The 16,744-nt window shown below is 42.7% G+C and overlaps 1 protein-coding gene across 1 annotated transcript in view; it reads left to right on the top strand.

Annotated features, from left to right (window-relative positions):
• Positions 1-16,744, top strand: part of LOC124010643 (X-linked interleukin-1 receptor accessory protein-like 2) — a 193,180-nt gene that overhangs the window by 88,078 nt on the left and 88,358 nt on the right. The window contains exon 5 of the mRNA XM_046323314.1: positions 15,582-15,656. Coding sequence (XP_046179270.1) covers positions 15,582-15,656 — 75 coding nt within the window. The remainder of the gene's footprint in view (positions 1-15,581; positions 15,657-16,744) is intronic.

Raw genomic sequence — 16,744 nt, forward strand, 5'->3', positions numbered from 1 at the left:
TGTAATAGTTTCTACAGTGCTGCTATTCGGTAGACGGTGGACGTTTGCTAGCTGGCTAGCTGCTGGGCAGATACTACGTTAGGACGACGAAATACGATAATTACGCAATTATCTTTGATACAAAGACGGCTATGTAGCTAGCTAAGAAGAAATTGCTAAGATTAGACAAATCAAACCGTTGTACTATAATGAAATGTAATGAAATGTAATGAAAAGTTATACTACCTGCGGACCGAAGTGGGGATGCGACCGCTCGCTCCAACCCGGAAGTACTTCGGGTTGATGAGTATTCCCCTAGCAAGAGTTGTTTGTTGTGTATGATGAGCACTGTCCCTAGCAAGAGTTGTTTGTTGTGTATGATGAGCATTGCCCTAGCAAGAGTTGTTTGTTGTGTATGATGAGCATTGCCCTAGCAAGAGTTGTTTGTTGTGTATGATGAGCACTGTCCTTAGCAAGAGTTGTTTGTTGTGTATGATGAGCATTGCCCTAGCAAGAGTTGTTTGTTGTGTATAATGAGCACTGTCCTTAGCAAGAGTTGTTTGTTGTGTATGATGAGCATTGCCCTAGCAAGAGTTGTTTGTTGTGTATAATGACCACTGTCCTTAGCAAGAGTTGTTTGTTGTGTATAATGAGCACTGTCCTTAGCAAGAGTTGTTTGTTGTGTATGATGAGCATTGCCCTAGCAAGAGTTGTTTGTTGTGTATAATGAGCACTGTCCTTAGCAAGAGTTGTTTGTTGTGTATGATGAGCATTGCCCTAGCAAGAGTTGTTGGTTGTGTATGATGAGCATTGCCCTAGCAAGAGTTGTTTGTTGTGTATGATGAGTATTGCCCTAGCAAGAGTTGTTTGTTGTGTATGATGAGCATTGCCCTAGCAAGAGTTGTTTGTTGTGTATGATGAGCATTGCCCTAGCAAGAGTTGTTGGTTGTGTATGATGAGCATTGCCCTAGCAAGAGTTGTTTGTTGTGTATGATGAGCATTGCCCTAGCAAGAGTTGTTTGTTGTGTATGATGAGCATTGCCCTAGCAAGAGTTGTTTGTTGTGTATGATGAGTATTGCCCTAGCAAGAGTTGTTTGTTGTGTATGATGAGCATTGCCCTAGCAAGAGTTGTTTGTTGTGTATGATGAGCATTGCCCTAGCAAGAGTTTTTTGTTGTGTATGATGAGCATTGCCCTAGCAAGAGTTGTTTGTTGTGTATGATGAGCATTGCCCTAGCAAGAGTTGTTTGTTGTGTATGATGAGCATTGCCCTAGCAAGATTTGTTTGTTGTGTATAATGAGCACTGTCCTTAGCAAGAGTTGTTTGTTGTGTATGATGAGCACTGTCCTTAGCAAGAGTTGTTTGTTGTGTATGATGAGCATTGCCCTAGCAAGAGTTGTTTGTTGTGTATGATGAGCACTGTCCTTAGCAAGAGTTGTTTGTTGTGTATGATGAGCACTGTCCCTAGCAAGAGTTGTTTGTTGTGTATGATGAGCACTGTCCTTAGCAAAGTTGTTTGTTGTGTATGATGAGCACTGTCCCTAGCAAGAGTTGTTTGTTGTGTATGATGAGCATTGCCCTAGCAAGAGTTGTTTGTTGTGTATGATGAGCACTGTCCTTAGCAAGAGTTGTTTGTTGTGTATGATGAGCATTGCCCTAGCAAGAGTTGTTTGTTGTGTATGATGAGCATTGCCCTAGCAAGAGTTGTTTGTTGTGTATGATGAGCATTGCCCTAGCAAGAGTTGTTTGTTGTGTATAATGAGCACTGTCCTTAGCAAGAGTTGTTTGTTGTGTATGATGAGCATTGTCCCTTGCAAGAGTTGTTTGTTGTGTATGATGAGCATTGCCCTAGCAAGAGTTGTTTGTTGTGTATGATGAGCACTGTCCCTAGCGAGAGTTGTTTGTTGTGTATGATGATCATTGCCCTAGCAAGAGTTGTTTGTTGTGTATGATGAGCATTGCCCTAGCAAGAGTTGTTTGTTGTGTATGATGAGCATTGCCCTAGCAAGAGTTGTTTGTTGTGTATGATGAGCGAGAGAGAGAGAGAATCCTACAGTACTTTAACTAACTTGTTGAAGCTGTATGCTTCCCATCTCGTGCTTTCAAACTCTTAAATTAAGTGCTGACAAAACCCATGCTTATGGAGAAATGACTATGACAGTCCCTTCTGTTTTATCCACAGAGATGTACAGTAGTGAATCCATGTAACTGTCAGCTACATACAGTAGTTCGTGGCATCTTCAGTTAGTCATTAAGATGTCCCGAAGGTATGCTTGCCCATTCATTGCTCTCTCCATGCATGCACTCAACTAAACGTCTCGCCAAATAAAGCTTTATTGATTGGTTGAGTTTTCATAGTAGGTGATGGAGAGCTTCATAAAATATTAACAGGTCATAGCTGGGTGACCATATCTAAGGACCAGAGTCAGTTCACATGGTCAGTGAACATTTAAGGCTACATTATATAAGTTTGTCAAATTCTGGAAACGTTCCCAGGTTTTCCTGAAATCCCTGTTCCAAGATTTACTAGAATCAGGAGGTAATAAGATGGAAATCCTGAATCCACTGACCAGGATTTCTGGAATACTTTGGGAAAGTGACCGAAATCTTGCAACCCTAGCTATACACATACATGTTGTATATTTTATCATGTGAATCATATCCACATACAGTAAGTGTGTGCTGTATCTTCTGATAGATGTAACAGTGTGATCATCTATTTGGTATTGGTGTGATAACATCTATGGTGTGGGTGTGGCTCTGTGATCACATGATCTTTTGACCTCCGTTGTTTGCCATGTCACAGCTCTCCCTTACAGCTTAAATACTTACTGTAGGACAACACAAGCTTAGTCACACAAGGCCCCTAAACCTCCAAGGTAATACTTTTTATAATAAATAACCGCCTTTTGATCACTAGCTACTTGACCCAGGTAATAATGATACTTCTGCTAATTAAAACAAAGAAGCAAGCAGGAGTTCGCATCACATCAGCCAAGGAACATCAGTTTAATCTCTTTTAATCTCTGAAAGAGAGGCCCAGTACAGTCAAAAACATGCTTTTCCCTGTGTTTTATATATACATGCATTTCCACACTATGAGGTTGTAACAATTCTGTAAAATTATGATAATGCCCTTTAGTGTAAGAGCTGTTTGAAAAGACCGCCTGACATTGCAGCATGTTTAGGTGGGATGGAGATTTGACCTTCCATGGTGACATCACCATGCAGTGAATGAGTTAATAGACCAATAAGAAAGACCGTTCCAGACCTCTCTGCCAACAACAGCTCATTTGTTTTCCCACTCAGACCACTCCCAGACAGTTCTATCAAAATTCTTGCTTGAGAAATTGCCCTTTGCTCAGCTATGAAAAGACAACTGACATTTACTCCTGAGGTACTGACCTGTTGCATCCTCTACAACCACTGTGATTATTATTTGACCATGCTGGTCATCTATGAACATTTAAACATTTTGAAGAACAATCTGGCCTTAATGGCCACGTACTCTTATAATTTCCACCCGGCACAGCCAGAAGAGGACTGGCCACCCCTCAGAGGCTGGCTCCTCTCTAGGTTTCTTCCTAGGTTCCTGCCTTTTTATTGCGTCTACATCTGCATTGCTTTCTGTTTGGGGTTTTAGGCTGGGCTTCTGTATAGCACTTTGTGACATCTGCTGATGTAAAAAGGGCTTTGTAAATACATTTGATTGACTGATTGAAATTTGGTTGCTAAGAAGCTATTTTTGTTTCTTCTTGATTGAAAACGATCATAGTAAGGTCATTCATTGTTACCCAGAAATGATTTGATTTTTTTTTAAATGGCTGCATTGAACTTTTAAAGGTAATTTTGCCCTCTGCTTGGAATATGTTATGCTTGAGGAATACCTTGTAAACTGGCTGTACGTGTACACAAGTACCCCTCTTGTTGTGGTGACATTTTTTATTAAACAAATAAATGAAGAAGAGATCCTTCTGCGGAGGTGATGCTTTATAATGTTGTTGTGCTGGTGCTGAGTTTGTTGTGGGTTGGATGCCTCTGGTTGTTGTGCTGGTGCTGAGTTTGTTGTGGGTTGGATGCCTCTGGTTGTTGAGCTGGTGCTGAGTTTGTTGTGGGTTGGATGCCTCTGGTTGTTGTGCTGGTGCTGAGTTTGTTGTGGGTTGGATGCCTCTGGTTGTTGTGCTGGTGCTGAGTATGTTGTGGGTTGGATGCCTCTGGTTGTTGTGCTGGTGCTGAGTTTGTTGTGGGTTGGATGCCTCTGGTTGTTGTGCTGGTGCTGAGTTTGTTGTGGGTTGGATGCCTCTGGTTGTTGTGCTGGTGCTGAGTTTGTTGTGGGTTGGATGCCTCTGGTTGTTGTGCTGGTGCTGAGTTTGTTGTGGGTTGGATGCCTCTGGTTGTTGTGCTGGTGCTGAGTTTGTTGTGGGTTGGATGCCTCTGGTTGTTGTGCTGGTGCTGAGTTTGTTGTGGGTTGGATGCCTCTGGTTGTTGAGCTGGTGCTGAGTTTGTTGTGGGTTGGATGCCTCTGGTTGTTGTGCTGGTGCTGAGTATGTTGTGGGTTGGATGCCTCTGGTTGGGGCACTTCTCTCTCACAGGGACACTGACCATTACTAATCCCTTCACCTTTGTTTTATTTTGTGTCGTGTCAATTTGTTTGTTTGTTAAGCAGCTTGTGTTCACATCGAAGGATAATGACATTGAATGCAGCTGATTAGGACTCTAATTTGAGGATGTGGTGAGGAGCAATGTGCATACGCTTGGCCTAATGGAATGTGAGCGCTACGCCCACCTGTGGAGTAGCCAGTCCCCCATAGTGCCTGGAATGACCTCATTACTATCTCAATCCACACTGGAGACCTCCCCACAGCCCAGTCCAACAGGAGACCAGGGGCCACTCTCACAAATAGAGATTAAGTAATTATCCAAGATAACTGGAGGGGTTGGAGAATGTGATTTTAATTTATTTAATGACACTTCTATAAGTTGATAAGGGATTAATTTCCATAGCAACTCGTCAAGGGTGATCATACCTCGCCTAAAGCAGGTGACCGCAAAAAAAACTTAATAGCTTTGATTCAAAACTTTTGGAGATGTTGAGCTTTATCTGAGTTTCTGTATGCGCTCAGAGCCGATAGTCAACCATTGTCTAAATGATACACGTCAATCAAGGGAGATAAAATAAGTCCACACAGTATTGGAACATTGTTGGAACAAGAAAAAGGCAAGTTGATCTATTCAGTAGTTGAACTTTATGTAATATATTCTTGAGGAGGAGAAATTTCGCAAAGCATAATGTTACCTTTGTAGACATATTTGGGAGAAGTTGTTTTTTTGTCCATTGGTGTTTTGATGTCTGTAGCAAGATTGTATCAAACAAGCACATATGCTGTTCTCTAGATCTCTGTGAATGTAAAATCCCATCCTAGCAGATGGTATAACCTGACAAAGACCGAAACAATGTAACTGTTTCAAAGTATTCCCCCTGCCACTTCTACAAATGCAATAGAAGCAGATTAGGTAACACCAGCCACGAATAAGCACCTTTGAATGCTGAACCCAATAAAATAATTTTCTCTGTCCAGAGGTCAGAATAATGTTGAATACTTTGTAAAAGAGGAATGTATACCTGCAAAATATGTAAATACGCTAAATAAGGGATCCCTTTTGAAAGGGGGTCATATAAATATTTTTATAGGTAACATACCACATATTCTGTCTGAAATGAGTATTAGTAGGTCTAACTACATGGGTAATACCCATGTAGGTGTAAAGGCGTTCGTCTGTTGAATGAAGAGAGTCAGACCGAAATGCAGCGTATAGGTTACTCATGACTTTAATGAAAGTATCGCGGTACATGAAATAACTGAACTAAATACAAAAAAACAACAGAACGGAACGTGAAACTAATTACAGCCTATCTGGTGACTACAACACAGAGACAAGAGACCCCTAATCAGCCGCAATCCCAAATAATACAAATCCCAATACGAATACAACATATAAACCCATGTCACACCCTGGCCTACCCAAACATATAACAAAAACACAAAATACAATGACCAAGGCGTGACAGTAGGTCTAACCACATGAGTATTAGTAGGTCTAACTACATGGGTATTAGTAGGTCTAACTACATGGGTATTAGTAGGTCTAACTACATGGGTATTATTAGGTATAACTAAATGAGTATTAGTAGGTATAACTAAATGAGTATTAGTAGGTATAACTAAATGAGTATTAGTAGGTCTAACTACATGGGTATTAGTAGGTCTAACTAAATGGGTATTAGTAGGTCTAACTAAATGGGTATTAGTAGGTCTAACTACATGGGTATTAGTAGGTCTAACTACATGGGTATTATTAGGCATAACTAAATGAGTATTAGTAGGTCTAACTACATGGGAATTAGTAGGTCTAACTACATGGGTATTAGTAGGTATAACTAAATGAGTATTAGTAGGTATAACTAAATTAGTATTAGTAGGTCTAACTACATGGGTATTAGTAGGTCTAACTAAATGGGTATTAGTAGGTCTAACTAAATGGGTATTAGTAGGTCTAACTAAATGGGTATTAGTAGGTCTAACTAAATGGGTATTAGTAGGTCTAACTAAATGGGTATTAGTAGGTCTAACTAAATGGGTATTAGTAGGTCTAACCACATGGGTATTATTAGGTATAACTAAATGAGTATTAGTAGGTATAACTAAATTAGTATTAGTAGGTCTAACTACATGGGTATTAGTAGGTCTAACTACATGGGTATTATTAGGTATAACTAAATGAGTATTAGTAGGTATAACTAAATTAGTATTAGTAGGTCTAACTACATGGGTATTAGTAGGTCTAACTACGTGGGTATTAGTAGGTCTAACTACGTGGGTATTAGTAGGTCTAACTACGTGGGTATTAGTAGGTCTAACTACGTGGGTATTAGTAGGTCTAACTACATGGGTATTAGTAGGTCTAACTACATGGGTATTAGTAGGTCTAACTACATGGGTATTAGTAGGTCTAACTACATGGGTATTAGTAGGTCTAACTACATGGATATTAGTAGGTCTAACTACATGGATATTAGTAGGTCTAACTACATGGATATTAGTAGGTCTAACTACATGGGTATTAGTAGGTCTAACTACATGGGTATTAGTAGGTCTAACTACATGGGTATTAGTAGGTCTAACTAGATGGGTATTAGTATGTCTAACTACATGGGTATTAGTAGGTCTAACTACATGGGTATTAGTAGGTCTAACTACATGGATATTAGTAGGTCTAACTAAATGGGTATTAGGGGTGCTAATACCTTCAGACTACACATTACTGATGCAATTGCACTCAAGAGGATGCTAAGACTGCTGTTGGGGAGTGGGACTATTACGAAGTGGAGTCGGATCTGTATGTCTTCAAAAAAGATATATAATGTATTGACAAGCAACAAACATCATTCTGGATATGTATGTCAAGCAGTAATAAGTTCAATGAGCAGTGTCAATGTGTTTCAATACACTCTCAAATTATACACAGCTCTGATTAGACTATCACATGCGACACTAACACAGCCTCTGCTCACTCTGTGTCTTAGCTCCAAAACACAATGTTTCTCCTTGTCCTTTTACACATATCAGTGGGTAACTGGGAAATGTGCAGTTCAATATAGGTGTTAAACAATGGAAGGGTTAGTGAATTTACCTTCTAAAAGCAGAGAACCATTCACACAGACCCAATACCTGTATTTTATATTCCTGTCCTTTGAGATATCCTATATCGTTTGACCACTTTACTTACGAAATAAGTAGCTGTGATAATACGCTGGCATGTTTTGGCATGTTTTCAGATGGCCATTGGAAAACATTACAGACGTTACTGCTCTGAAGGAAATATTTCACAGCCTGCTCCAGTAGTGTCATTTCCAATGAAAATGTAACTCTGAATCCATTTACAACACATGAAAGCTCAGCATCTCGCTGTAGTTCATTTGAAAAGTGGATATTAACAAGCATACTGAATATTGCAACAGGAGCACTGAAAATCCATCAATGGAAACAGACAGGGTGCTAAACAGTGCAACCGGATGGGAAATTATTTGTTAGATCTTAAATACCATAATATTTGATCATTTTACCCCTCCTTTAAAAAGCTAAATATGCTAAGTACTATGATAAAGAAAGCAATGATCATATGGACTTTCCTCAGAGCAGCCCAGGGTTGCTTACTTTAAGTTCATGAGCAGAATTCTGCATGGGAATTTGCAGATGTGCAGTACCAAACTGCAATGGTAAATAACATGTTCACTGTGCCTGCATGAACAGAACATTCCCATACCATAGCCACACTGTTTGATGCATTCCCTTTGAAGAGTATTATTAATAGGCCTAAGCATGGCCAATAACAATATGTTACTACTTCATTTGTGTGTAGGAGTGTTATCTCTTGGGCCGCTGAGCTGAGGGGGCTGAGCTCTCAGGAGCAAGGTGCTGCTGCAGATAGGGGTCCGGACGAGGTGACCTACATGAGCCCAGGGGCTGCTGAGGTGCCGGCGTCCAGTGAGGGTTGTCCTGCCGGATGGAGAATATTAAGTGGCTGTGGGTCTGCAGGCATGTGTGCTCTCTCTGGCTCCTTACTTGACAAGAATGATAGCTTTCATTTGAATGCTAAAGCTGCGGCTGTCCTCCCCAAGATGGATGAGGGGTCCCCGCTTCATCCCTCATACAATGGAGAGACCAAATTAAATGGTGGCCAAAAAGATCAAATAAAATTCATAACTTACTATCTTTTACTCTGTCCTTGAGTTGAAGGTTACTCTGAGTCTCCTGGTGAATGGATGGAGTTAACTGCACTCTGCCAGATATGCAGAACAAGCTAACCTTATTGCTCTTTATATCATTAGTGGTTGTGTATACAGTGAATGCGGAGTCAATATTTTCACCGACTTTGCACTTTATATTCAATACAGGCATTTTTATATGCAGTGCAACAGCAATTTAAGCTTTTCATGCTGCACATTTGTCTTGTATTATACAAGGATTACATTAACCATAGGTAATATTCTGACAGTTTAAATTGGCTTTGAAAGTTCAGACTTCAAATCAAATTTTATTAGTCACATGTGCCGAATACAGCAGGTGTAGACCTTACAGTGAAATGCTTACTTACAAGCCCCTAACCAACAATGCAGTTTAAAAAATATGAATAAGAATAAGAAATAAAAGTAACAAGTAGTTAAAGAGCAGCAGTAAAATAATAATAGCGAGACTGTATACAAGGGGTACCGGTACAGAGTCAATGTGCGGCGGCACCGGTTAGTCGAGATAATTGAGGTAATATGTACATGTAGGCAGAGTTATTAAAGTGACTATGCATAGATAATAATAGAGAGGAGCAGCAGCGTAAAAGGGGGGGGGGGGTGCAATGCAAATAGTCATTTGATTAGATGTTCAGTAGTCTTATGGCTTGGGGGTAGAAGCTATTTAGAAGCCCCTTGGACCTAGACTTGGCGCTCCGGTACTACTTGCCGTGTGGTAGCAGAGGGAACAGTCTATGACTAGGCTGGCTGGAGTCTTCAACAATTTTTGGGGCCTTCCTCTGACACCGCCTGGTATAGAGGTCCTGGATGGCAGGAAGCTTGGCCCCGGTGATGTAATGGGCCGTACACATTACCCTCTGTGGTGCCTTGTAGTCGGAGGCCGAGCGGTTGCTATACCAGACAGTGATGCAACCCATCAGGATGCTCTCGATGGTGCAGATGTAGAACCTTTTGAGGATGTGAAGACCCGTGCAAAATCTTTTCAGTCTCTTGAGGGGAAATAGGTTTTGTCGTTCCATCTTCATGACTGTCTTGGTGTGCTTGGACCATGTTAGTTTAGTGTGATATGGACACCAAAGAACTTGAAGCTCTCAACCTGCTCCACTACAGCCCCGTCCATGAGAATGGGGACGTGCTCGGTCCTCCATTTCCTGTAGTCCACAATCAACTCCTTTTGTCTTGATCACGTTGAGGGAGAGGTTGTTTTCCTGGCACCACCCGGCCAGGTCTCTGACCTCCTCCCTATAGGCTGTCTCGTCGTTGTTGGTGGTCAGGCCTACCACTGTTGCGTCATCAGCAAACTTAATGATGGTGTTGGAGTCGTGCCTGGCCGTGCAGTCATGAGTGAACAGGGAGTACAGGAGGGGACTGAGTACGCAACCCTGAGGGGCCCCTGTGTTGAGGATCAGCGTGGCGGGTGTGTTACCTACCCTTATCTCCTGGGGGCGGCCCATCAGGAAGTCTAGGATCCAGTTGCAGAGGGGGGTGTTTAGTCCCAGGGTGCTTAACTTATTGATGAGCTTTGAGGGCACTATGGTGTTTAACGCTGTGCTGTAGTCAATGAATAGTATTCTCAAATAGGCGTTCCTTTTGTCCAGGTGGGAAAGGGCAGTGTGGAATGCAATAGAGATTACATCATCTGTGGATCTGTTAGGGCCGTATGGAAATTGGAGTGGGTCTAGGGTTTCTAGGATAATGGTATTGATGTGAGCCATGCCGAGCCTTTCAAAGCACTTCATGGCTACAGATGTGAGTGCTACGATCGGTAGTCATTTAGGCAGGTTACCTTAGTATTCTTGGGCACAGGGACAATGGTGGTCTGCTTAAAAAATGTTGATATTACAGACTCGGAGAGGGAGAGGTTGATAATGTCAGTGAAGACACTTGCCAGTTGGTCAGCATATGCTCGCAGTAAACGTCCTGGTAATCCGTCTGGCCTTGCGGCCTTGTGAATGTTGACCTGTGTGAAGGTCTCACTCACATCGGCTGTGGAGAGCGTGATCACACCATTGTCCAGAACAGCCAGTGCTCTCGTGGGTGTTTCAGTGTTATTTGCCTCAAAGCGAGCATAGAAGTAGTTTAGCTCATCAGGTAGGCTTGTGTCACTGGGTAGCTCTCAGCGGTGCTTCCCTTTGTAGTCTGTAATAGTTTGCAAGCCCTGCCACACCCGACGTGTGTCGAAGCCGGTGTAGTGCGATTCAATCTTAGTCCTGTATTGACACTTTGCACTTTTGATGGTTCGTCGGAGGGCATAGCGGGATTTCTTATAAGCTTCCGGGTTAGAGTCCCGCTCCTTGAATGTGGCAGCTCTAGCCTTTAGCTCAGTGAGGATGTTGCCTGTAATCCATGGTTTCTGGTTGGGGTATGTAAGTACGGTCACTGTGGGGACGACGTTCTGAAATTATTCCTTTTAACAAGTTGTTTATTTTATGTTGGTTTAATGCTCTGGCAAAATAGATTATGCATTTTAACACAGAGAAGACATGCATTTTAGAATTTAAAGATATAATGAGTTTATCAGGCAGTTCAATCGCCTATATATTTCTATCACCAATACAGTTCTGTCACCTATTTAGTTCTGTCACCTATATAGTTCTGTCACCTATATAGTTCTGTCACCTATATAGTTCTGTCACCTATATAGTTCTGTCACCTATACAGTTCTGTCACCTATATAGTTATGTCACCTATACAGTTCAATTCACCTATACAGTTCAATTCACCTACACAGTTCAAATCACCTATACAGTTATCTCACCTATATAGTTATCTCACCTATACAGTTCTGTCATCTATACAGTTCTTGCAATTATATAGTTATGTCACCTATATAGTTCTGTCACATTTACTTTACATTACATTTAAGTCATTTAGCAGACGCTCTTATCCAGAGCGACTTACAAATTGGTGAATTCACCTTATGACATCCAGTGGAACAGTCACTTTACAATAGTGCATCTAAATCTTAAAGGGGGGGGAATACTTATCCTATCCTAGGTATTCCTTAAAGAGGTGGGGTTTCAGGTGTCTCCGGAAGGTGGTGATTGACTCCGCTGTCCTGGCGTCGTGAGGGAGTTTGTTCCACCATTGGGGGGCCAGAGCAGCGAACAGTTTTGACTGGGCTGAGCGGGAGCTGTACTTCCTCAGTGGTAGGGAGGCGAGCAGGCCAGAGGTGGATGAACGCAGTGCCCTTGTTTGGGTGTAGGGCCTGATCAGAGCCTGGAGGTACTGAGGTGCCGTTCCCCTCACAGCTCCGTAGGCAAGCACCATGGTCTTGTAGCAGATGCGAGCTTCAACTGGAAGCCAGTGGAGAGAACGGAGGAGCGGGGTGACGTGAGAGAACTTGGGAAGGTTGAACACCAGACGGGCTGCGGCGTTCTGGATGAGTTGAAGGGGTTTAATGGCACAGGCAGGGAGCCCAGCCAACAGCGAGTTGCAGTAATCCAGACGGCAGATGACAAGTGCCTGGATTAGGACCTGCGCCGCTTCCTGTGTGAAGCAGGGTCGTACTCTGCGGATGTTGTAGAGCATGAACCTACAGGAACGGGCCACCGCCTTGATGTTGGTTGAGAACGACAGGGTGTTGTCCAGGATCACACCAAGGTTCTTAGCGCTCTGGGAGGAGGACACAATGGAGTTGTCAACCGTGATGGCGAGATCATGGAACGGGCAGTCCTTCCCCGGGAGGAAGAGCAGCTCCGTCTTGCCGAGGTTCAGCTTGAGGTGGTGATCCGTCATCCACACTGATATGTCTGCCAGACATGCAGAGATGCGATTCGCCACCTGGTCATCAGAAGGGGGAAAGGAGAAGATTAGTTGTGTGTCGTCTGCATAGCAATGATAGGAGAGACCATGTGAGGTTATGACAGAGCCAAGTGACTTGGTGTATAGCGAGAATAGGAGAGGGCCTAGAACAGAGCCCTGGGGGACACCAGTGGTGAGAGCGCGTGGTGAGGAGACAGATTCTCGCCACGCCACCTGGTAGGAGCGACCTGTCAGGTAGGACGCAATCCAAGCGTGGGCCGCGCCGGAGATGCCCAACTCGGAGAGGGTGGAGAGGAGAATCTGATGGTTCACAGTATCGAAGGCAGCCGATAGATCTAGAAGGATGAGAGCAGAGGAGAGAGAGTTAGCTTTAGCAGTGCGGAGCGCCTCCGTGATACAGAGGAGAGCAGTCTCAGTTGAATGACTAGTCTTGAAACCTGACTGATTTGGATCAAGAAGGTCATTCAGAGAGAGATAGCGGGAGAGCTGGCCAAGGACGGCACGTTCAAGAGTTTTGGAGAGAAAAGAAAGAAGGGATACTGGTCTGTAATTGTTGACATCGGAGGGATCGAGTGTAGGTTTTTTCAGAAGGGGTGCAACTCTCGCTCTCTTGAAGATGAAAGGGACATAGCCAGCGGTCAGTGGGTTTAGTGTGATACCTATATAGTTCTGTCACCTATACAGTTCTGTCACCTATACAGTTCTGTCACCTATACAGTTCTGTCACCTATATAGTTCTGTCACATATACAGTTCTGTCACCTATATAGTTCAGTCACCTATACAGTTCTGTTATCTATATAGTTCTGTCACCTATACCGTTCTGTCACCTATACCGTTCTGTCATCTATACCGTTCAATTCACCTATACCGTTCAATTCACCTATACAGTTCTGTCACCTATACAGTTCTGTAACCAATACAGTTCTGTCACCTATACCGTTCTGTCACCTATACCGTTCTGTCACCTATACCGTTCAATTCACCTATACAGTTCTGTCACCTATACAGTTCTGTCACCTATACCGTTCTGTCACCTATACAGTTCTGTCACCTATACCGTTCTGTCACCTATACCGTTCTGTCACCTATACAGTTCTGTCACCTATACCGTTCTGTCACCTATACAGTTCTGTCACCTATACCGTTCTGTCACCTATACCGTTCTGTCACCTATACAGTTCTGTCACCTATACAGTTCTGTCACCTATACAGTTCTGTCACCTATACCGTTCTGTCACCTATACAGTTCTGTTACCTATACCGTTCTGTCACCTATACAGTTCTGTTATCTATATAGTTCTGTCACCTACCGTTCTGTCACTATAGTTCTGTCACCTATACACCTATACCGTTCTGTCACCTATACAGTTCTGTCACCTATACAGTTCTGTCACCTATACCAATACCGTTCTGTCAGTTCTGTCACCTATACCGTTCTGTCACCTATACCGTTCTGTCACCTATAGTTCTGTCACCTATACAGTTCTGTTACAGTTCTGTTCTGTCACCTATACAGTTCTGTCATCTATATAGTTCTGTCACCTATACAGTTCTGTCACCTATACCGTTCTGCCATTTCACCTATACCGACTTCAGTCACCATACATTCTACGGTTCTGTCACCTATACCGTTCTGTCACCTATACCGTTCTGTCACCTAGTTCTGTCACCTATACAGTTCTGTCACCTATACCGTTCTGTCACCTATACCGTTCTGTCACCTATACCGTTCTGTAACCAATACCGTTCTGTAACCAATACCGTTCTGTCACCTATACAGTTCTGTCACCTATACCGTTCTGTCACTTATACCGTTCTGTAACCAATACCGTTCTGTCACCTATACAGTTCTGTCACCTATACCGTTCTGTAACCAATACCGTTCTGTCACCTATACAGTTCTGTCACCTATACCGTTCTGTCACTTATACCGTTCTGTCACCTATACCGTTCTGTCACCTATACCATTCTGTCACCTATACCATTCTGTCACCTATACAGTTCTGTCACCTATACAGTTCTGTCACCTATACAGTTCTGTCACCTATACCGTTCTGTCACCTATACCGTTCTGTCACCTATACCGTTCTGTCACCTATACCGTTCTGTCACCTATACCGTTCTGTCACCTATACAGTTCTGTCACCTATACAGTTCAATTTACCTATACAGTTCTGTCACCTATACAGTTCTGTCACCTATACAGTTCTGGCACCTTTATAGTTCTGTCACCAATACACCAATACAAGAGTGTGTTATGCTCCCTCAACCTGTAGACATGATAGTTTGATGTCATAATAGTTCACTAAAGATACTCCAGCTAACCCTATACCATGAGGTGCAGCCAGCTTTTAAATACTGTATCTTATATAATGTACATCTGTCAGGGTATGTTCTAAAGTACAGGATACATTTCACTGCTCTTAACTAAACTCCAGGATATCAAATAAATTCAGTGCGCTCACATGTTTTTAGAGCATATCTCTAGATGATTTAGTGTAATTAATCCACAGAGTTTTTACATTATCAAAGTGGCCCATCATTATTCAGCCCACTGCTGTATTCCATACTCTGCTAACTGTCCTGCTAACTGTCCTGCTAACTGTGTGTGTGTGTGTGTGTGTGTGTGTGTGTGTGTGTGTGTGTGTGTGTGTGTGTGTGTGTGTGTGTGTGTGTGTGTGTGTGTGTGTGTGTGTGTGTGTGTGTGTGTGTGTGTGTGTGTGTGTGTGTGTGTGTGTGTGTGTGTGTGCACTCAAATCTTTAAAAGATTAAAGATGACATCATCTTGTTTTAGAATGATAAAACTCATTGCTGGGGCTCCCACAGGCTAAGTGATTACAATATATCCTATAATGATATTTGTAAATGATGTTTGTGGAAGAGTTTTGCCGGGACTGAAATAGCTCTATTCTATTTGCATGGATTACTGATCTTGTCAACATTAGTCATTAAGAGAATCTGTGTAATCTTCAATATGTTTATTTTCTCCCCCTCTGTCCTCTCAAATGTGTGTTTTGTTCTTTTGCAGCTCTCCTCACAACCAGACCCCCAAAGGTCCTGTTCCCTACTGAGAGACAGGCCAGTGTTATAGATGTCCAACCGGGTAAGTCTTCCCCATGGGGCCAGTGCTAACTCTCTCCTCTCCATAGAGCAGACAAGTGTAATTATAGACTGCAACAGTCAGGGGCTCCTTGCTGCTTTCTTCAAAACACATTTTACTGCAGTGCCTTTTGGCTGGGGATACAGGACCATGGCTATGTCAATATAGTTTTGGAGCTCTGTTTGTTGGAATGTCCTCTACTGTAAAGCAGCCGAGTGATCACCACCACTGCATTCCGATGCCTCAGTCAACCCCATTAAAAGGGGGTGCTGCAATCAGCCAAATATGCCTTAGGGGGAATTTGCTATACATAAATCTGGGGTCTAATAGAAAGTGTAATACATAAGGCAGGCAGAGAGAACAGAACACAGCAACACTGGCATGCAGGATTCCCCTGACCCTCTGTCCATATTTAATGATGTGCTTGTTCTAACCTGGGGGAGGTGCCCGGCCGTCACCAACCTCTCATTCTCCAAACGCTCAACTCATTCTCCTTACACAATGTACTGTAGCCGTTTTAATAGGAGGGCCCAAATCCACTGGGATCAGAGAAAACAACACAATTATTTGAAATCTGTTTACATTACACTCAATTTTAAACATTTTACCAGAACATTCCCACCACATATTCATACCACAGTGTGCTTTCAACACTAACCAGGCAAAAAGCCCTGCCTGCGGAATATACAAACACTATTCAAATCTTACTCTGGAGCTCAGTGCCAGTTGACAATAACAAAACAAGTGTGAGGAAGGCATATTTAAGCTGTCGAGTCAGGGTAAATTGTAGGCCATTATTTCACATGCATCAACACAGAGACTGGGAGGAGACAGCTGAAGAGCCAAGGAGAATCTTCTTCCTCTTCTTCTTCTTCTTCACCTTTTGGTATTTAAATAATACACTTATCAGCTGGCTCCGAGATGACTGTTGGACGAGCGCTCTATTGTCCCGTGCAGTGTTCACATGTCATTTTGCTGTGTTTAATTTGGGATTTTGTTAGCCTAACTTTACAGATACGGTAATTGTCTACTTTAAGTCAAGGTTGTGTTTTAGTGGGTGATTGGCACTTGGAACACCAATTACCCCCAGT

The sequence above is a fragment of the Oncorhynchus gorbuscha genome, linkage group LG23, assembly GCF_021184085.1.
Source record: "Oncorhynchus gorbuscha isolate QuinsamMale2020 ecotype Even-year linkage group LG23, OgorEven_v1.0, whole genome shotgun sequence".
Lineage (NCBI taxonomy): Eukaryota > Metazoa > Chordata > Actinopteri > Salmoniformes > Salmonidae > Oncorhynchus > Oncorhynchus gorbuscha.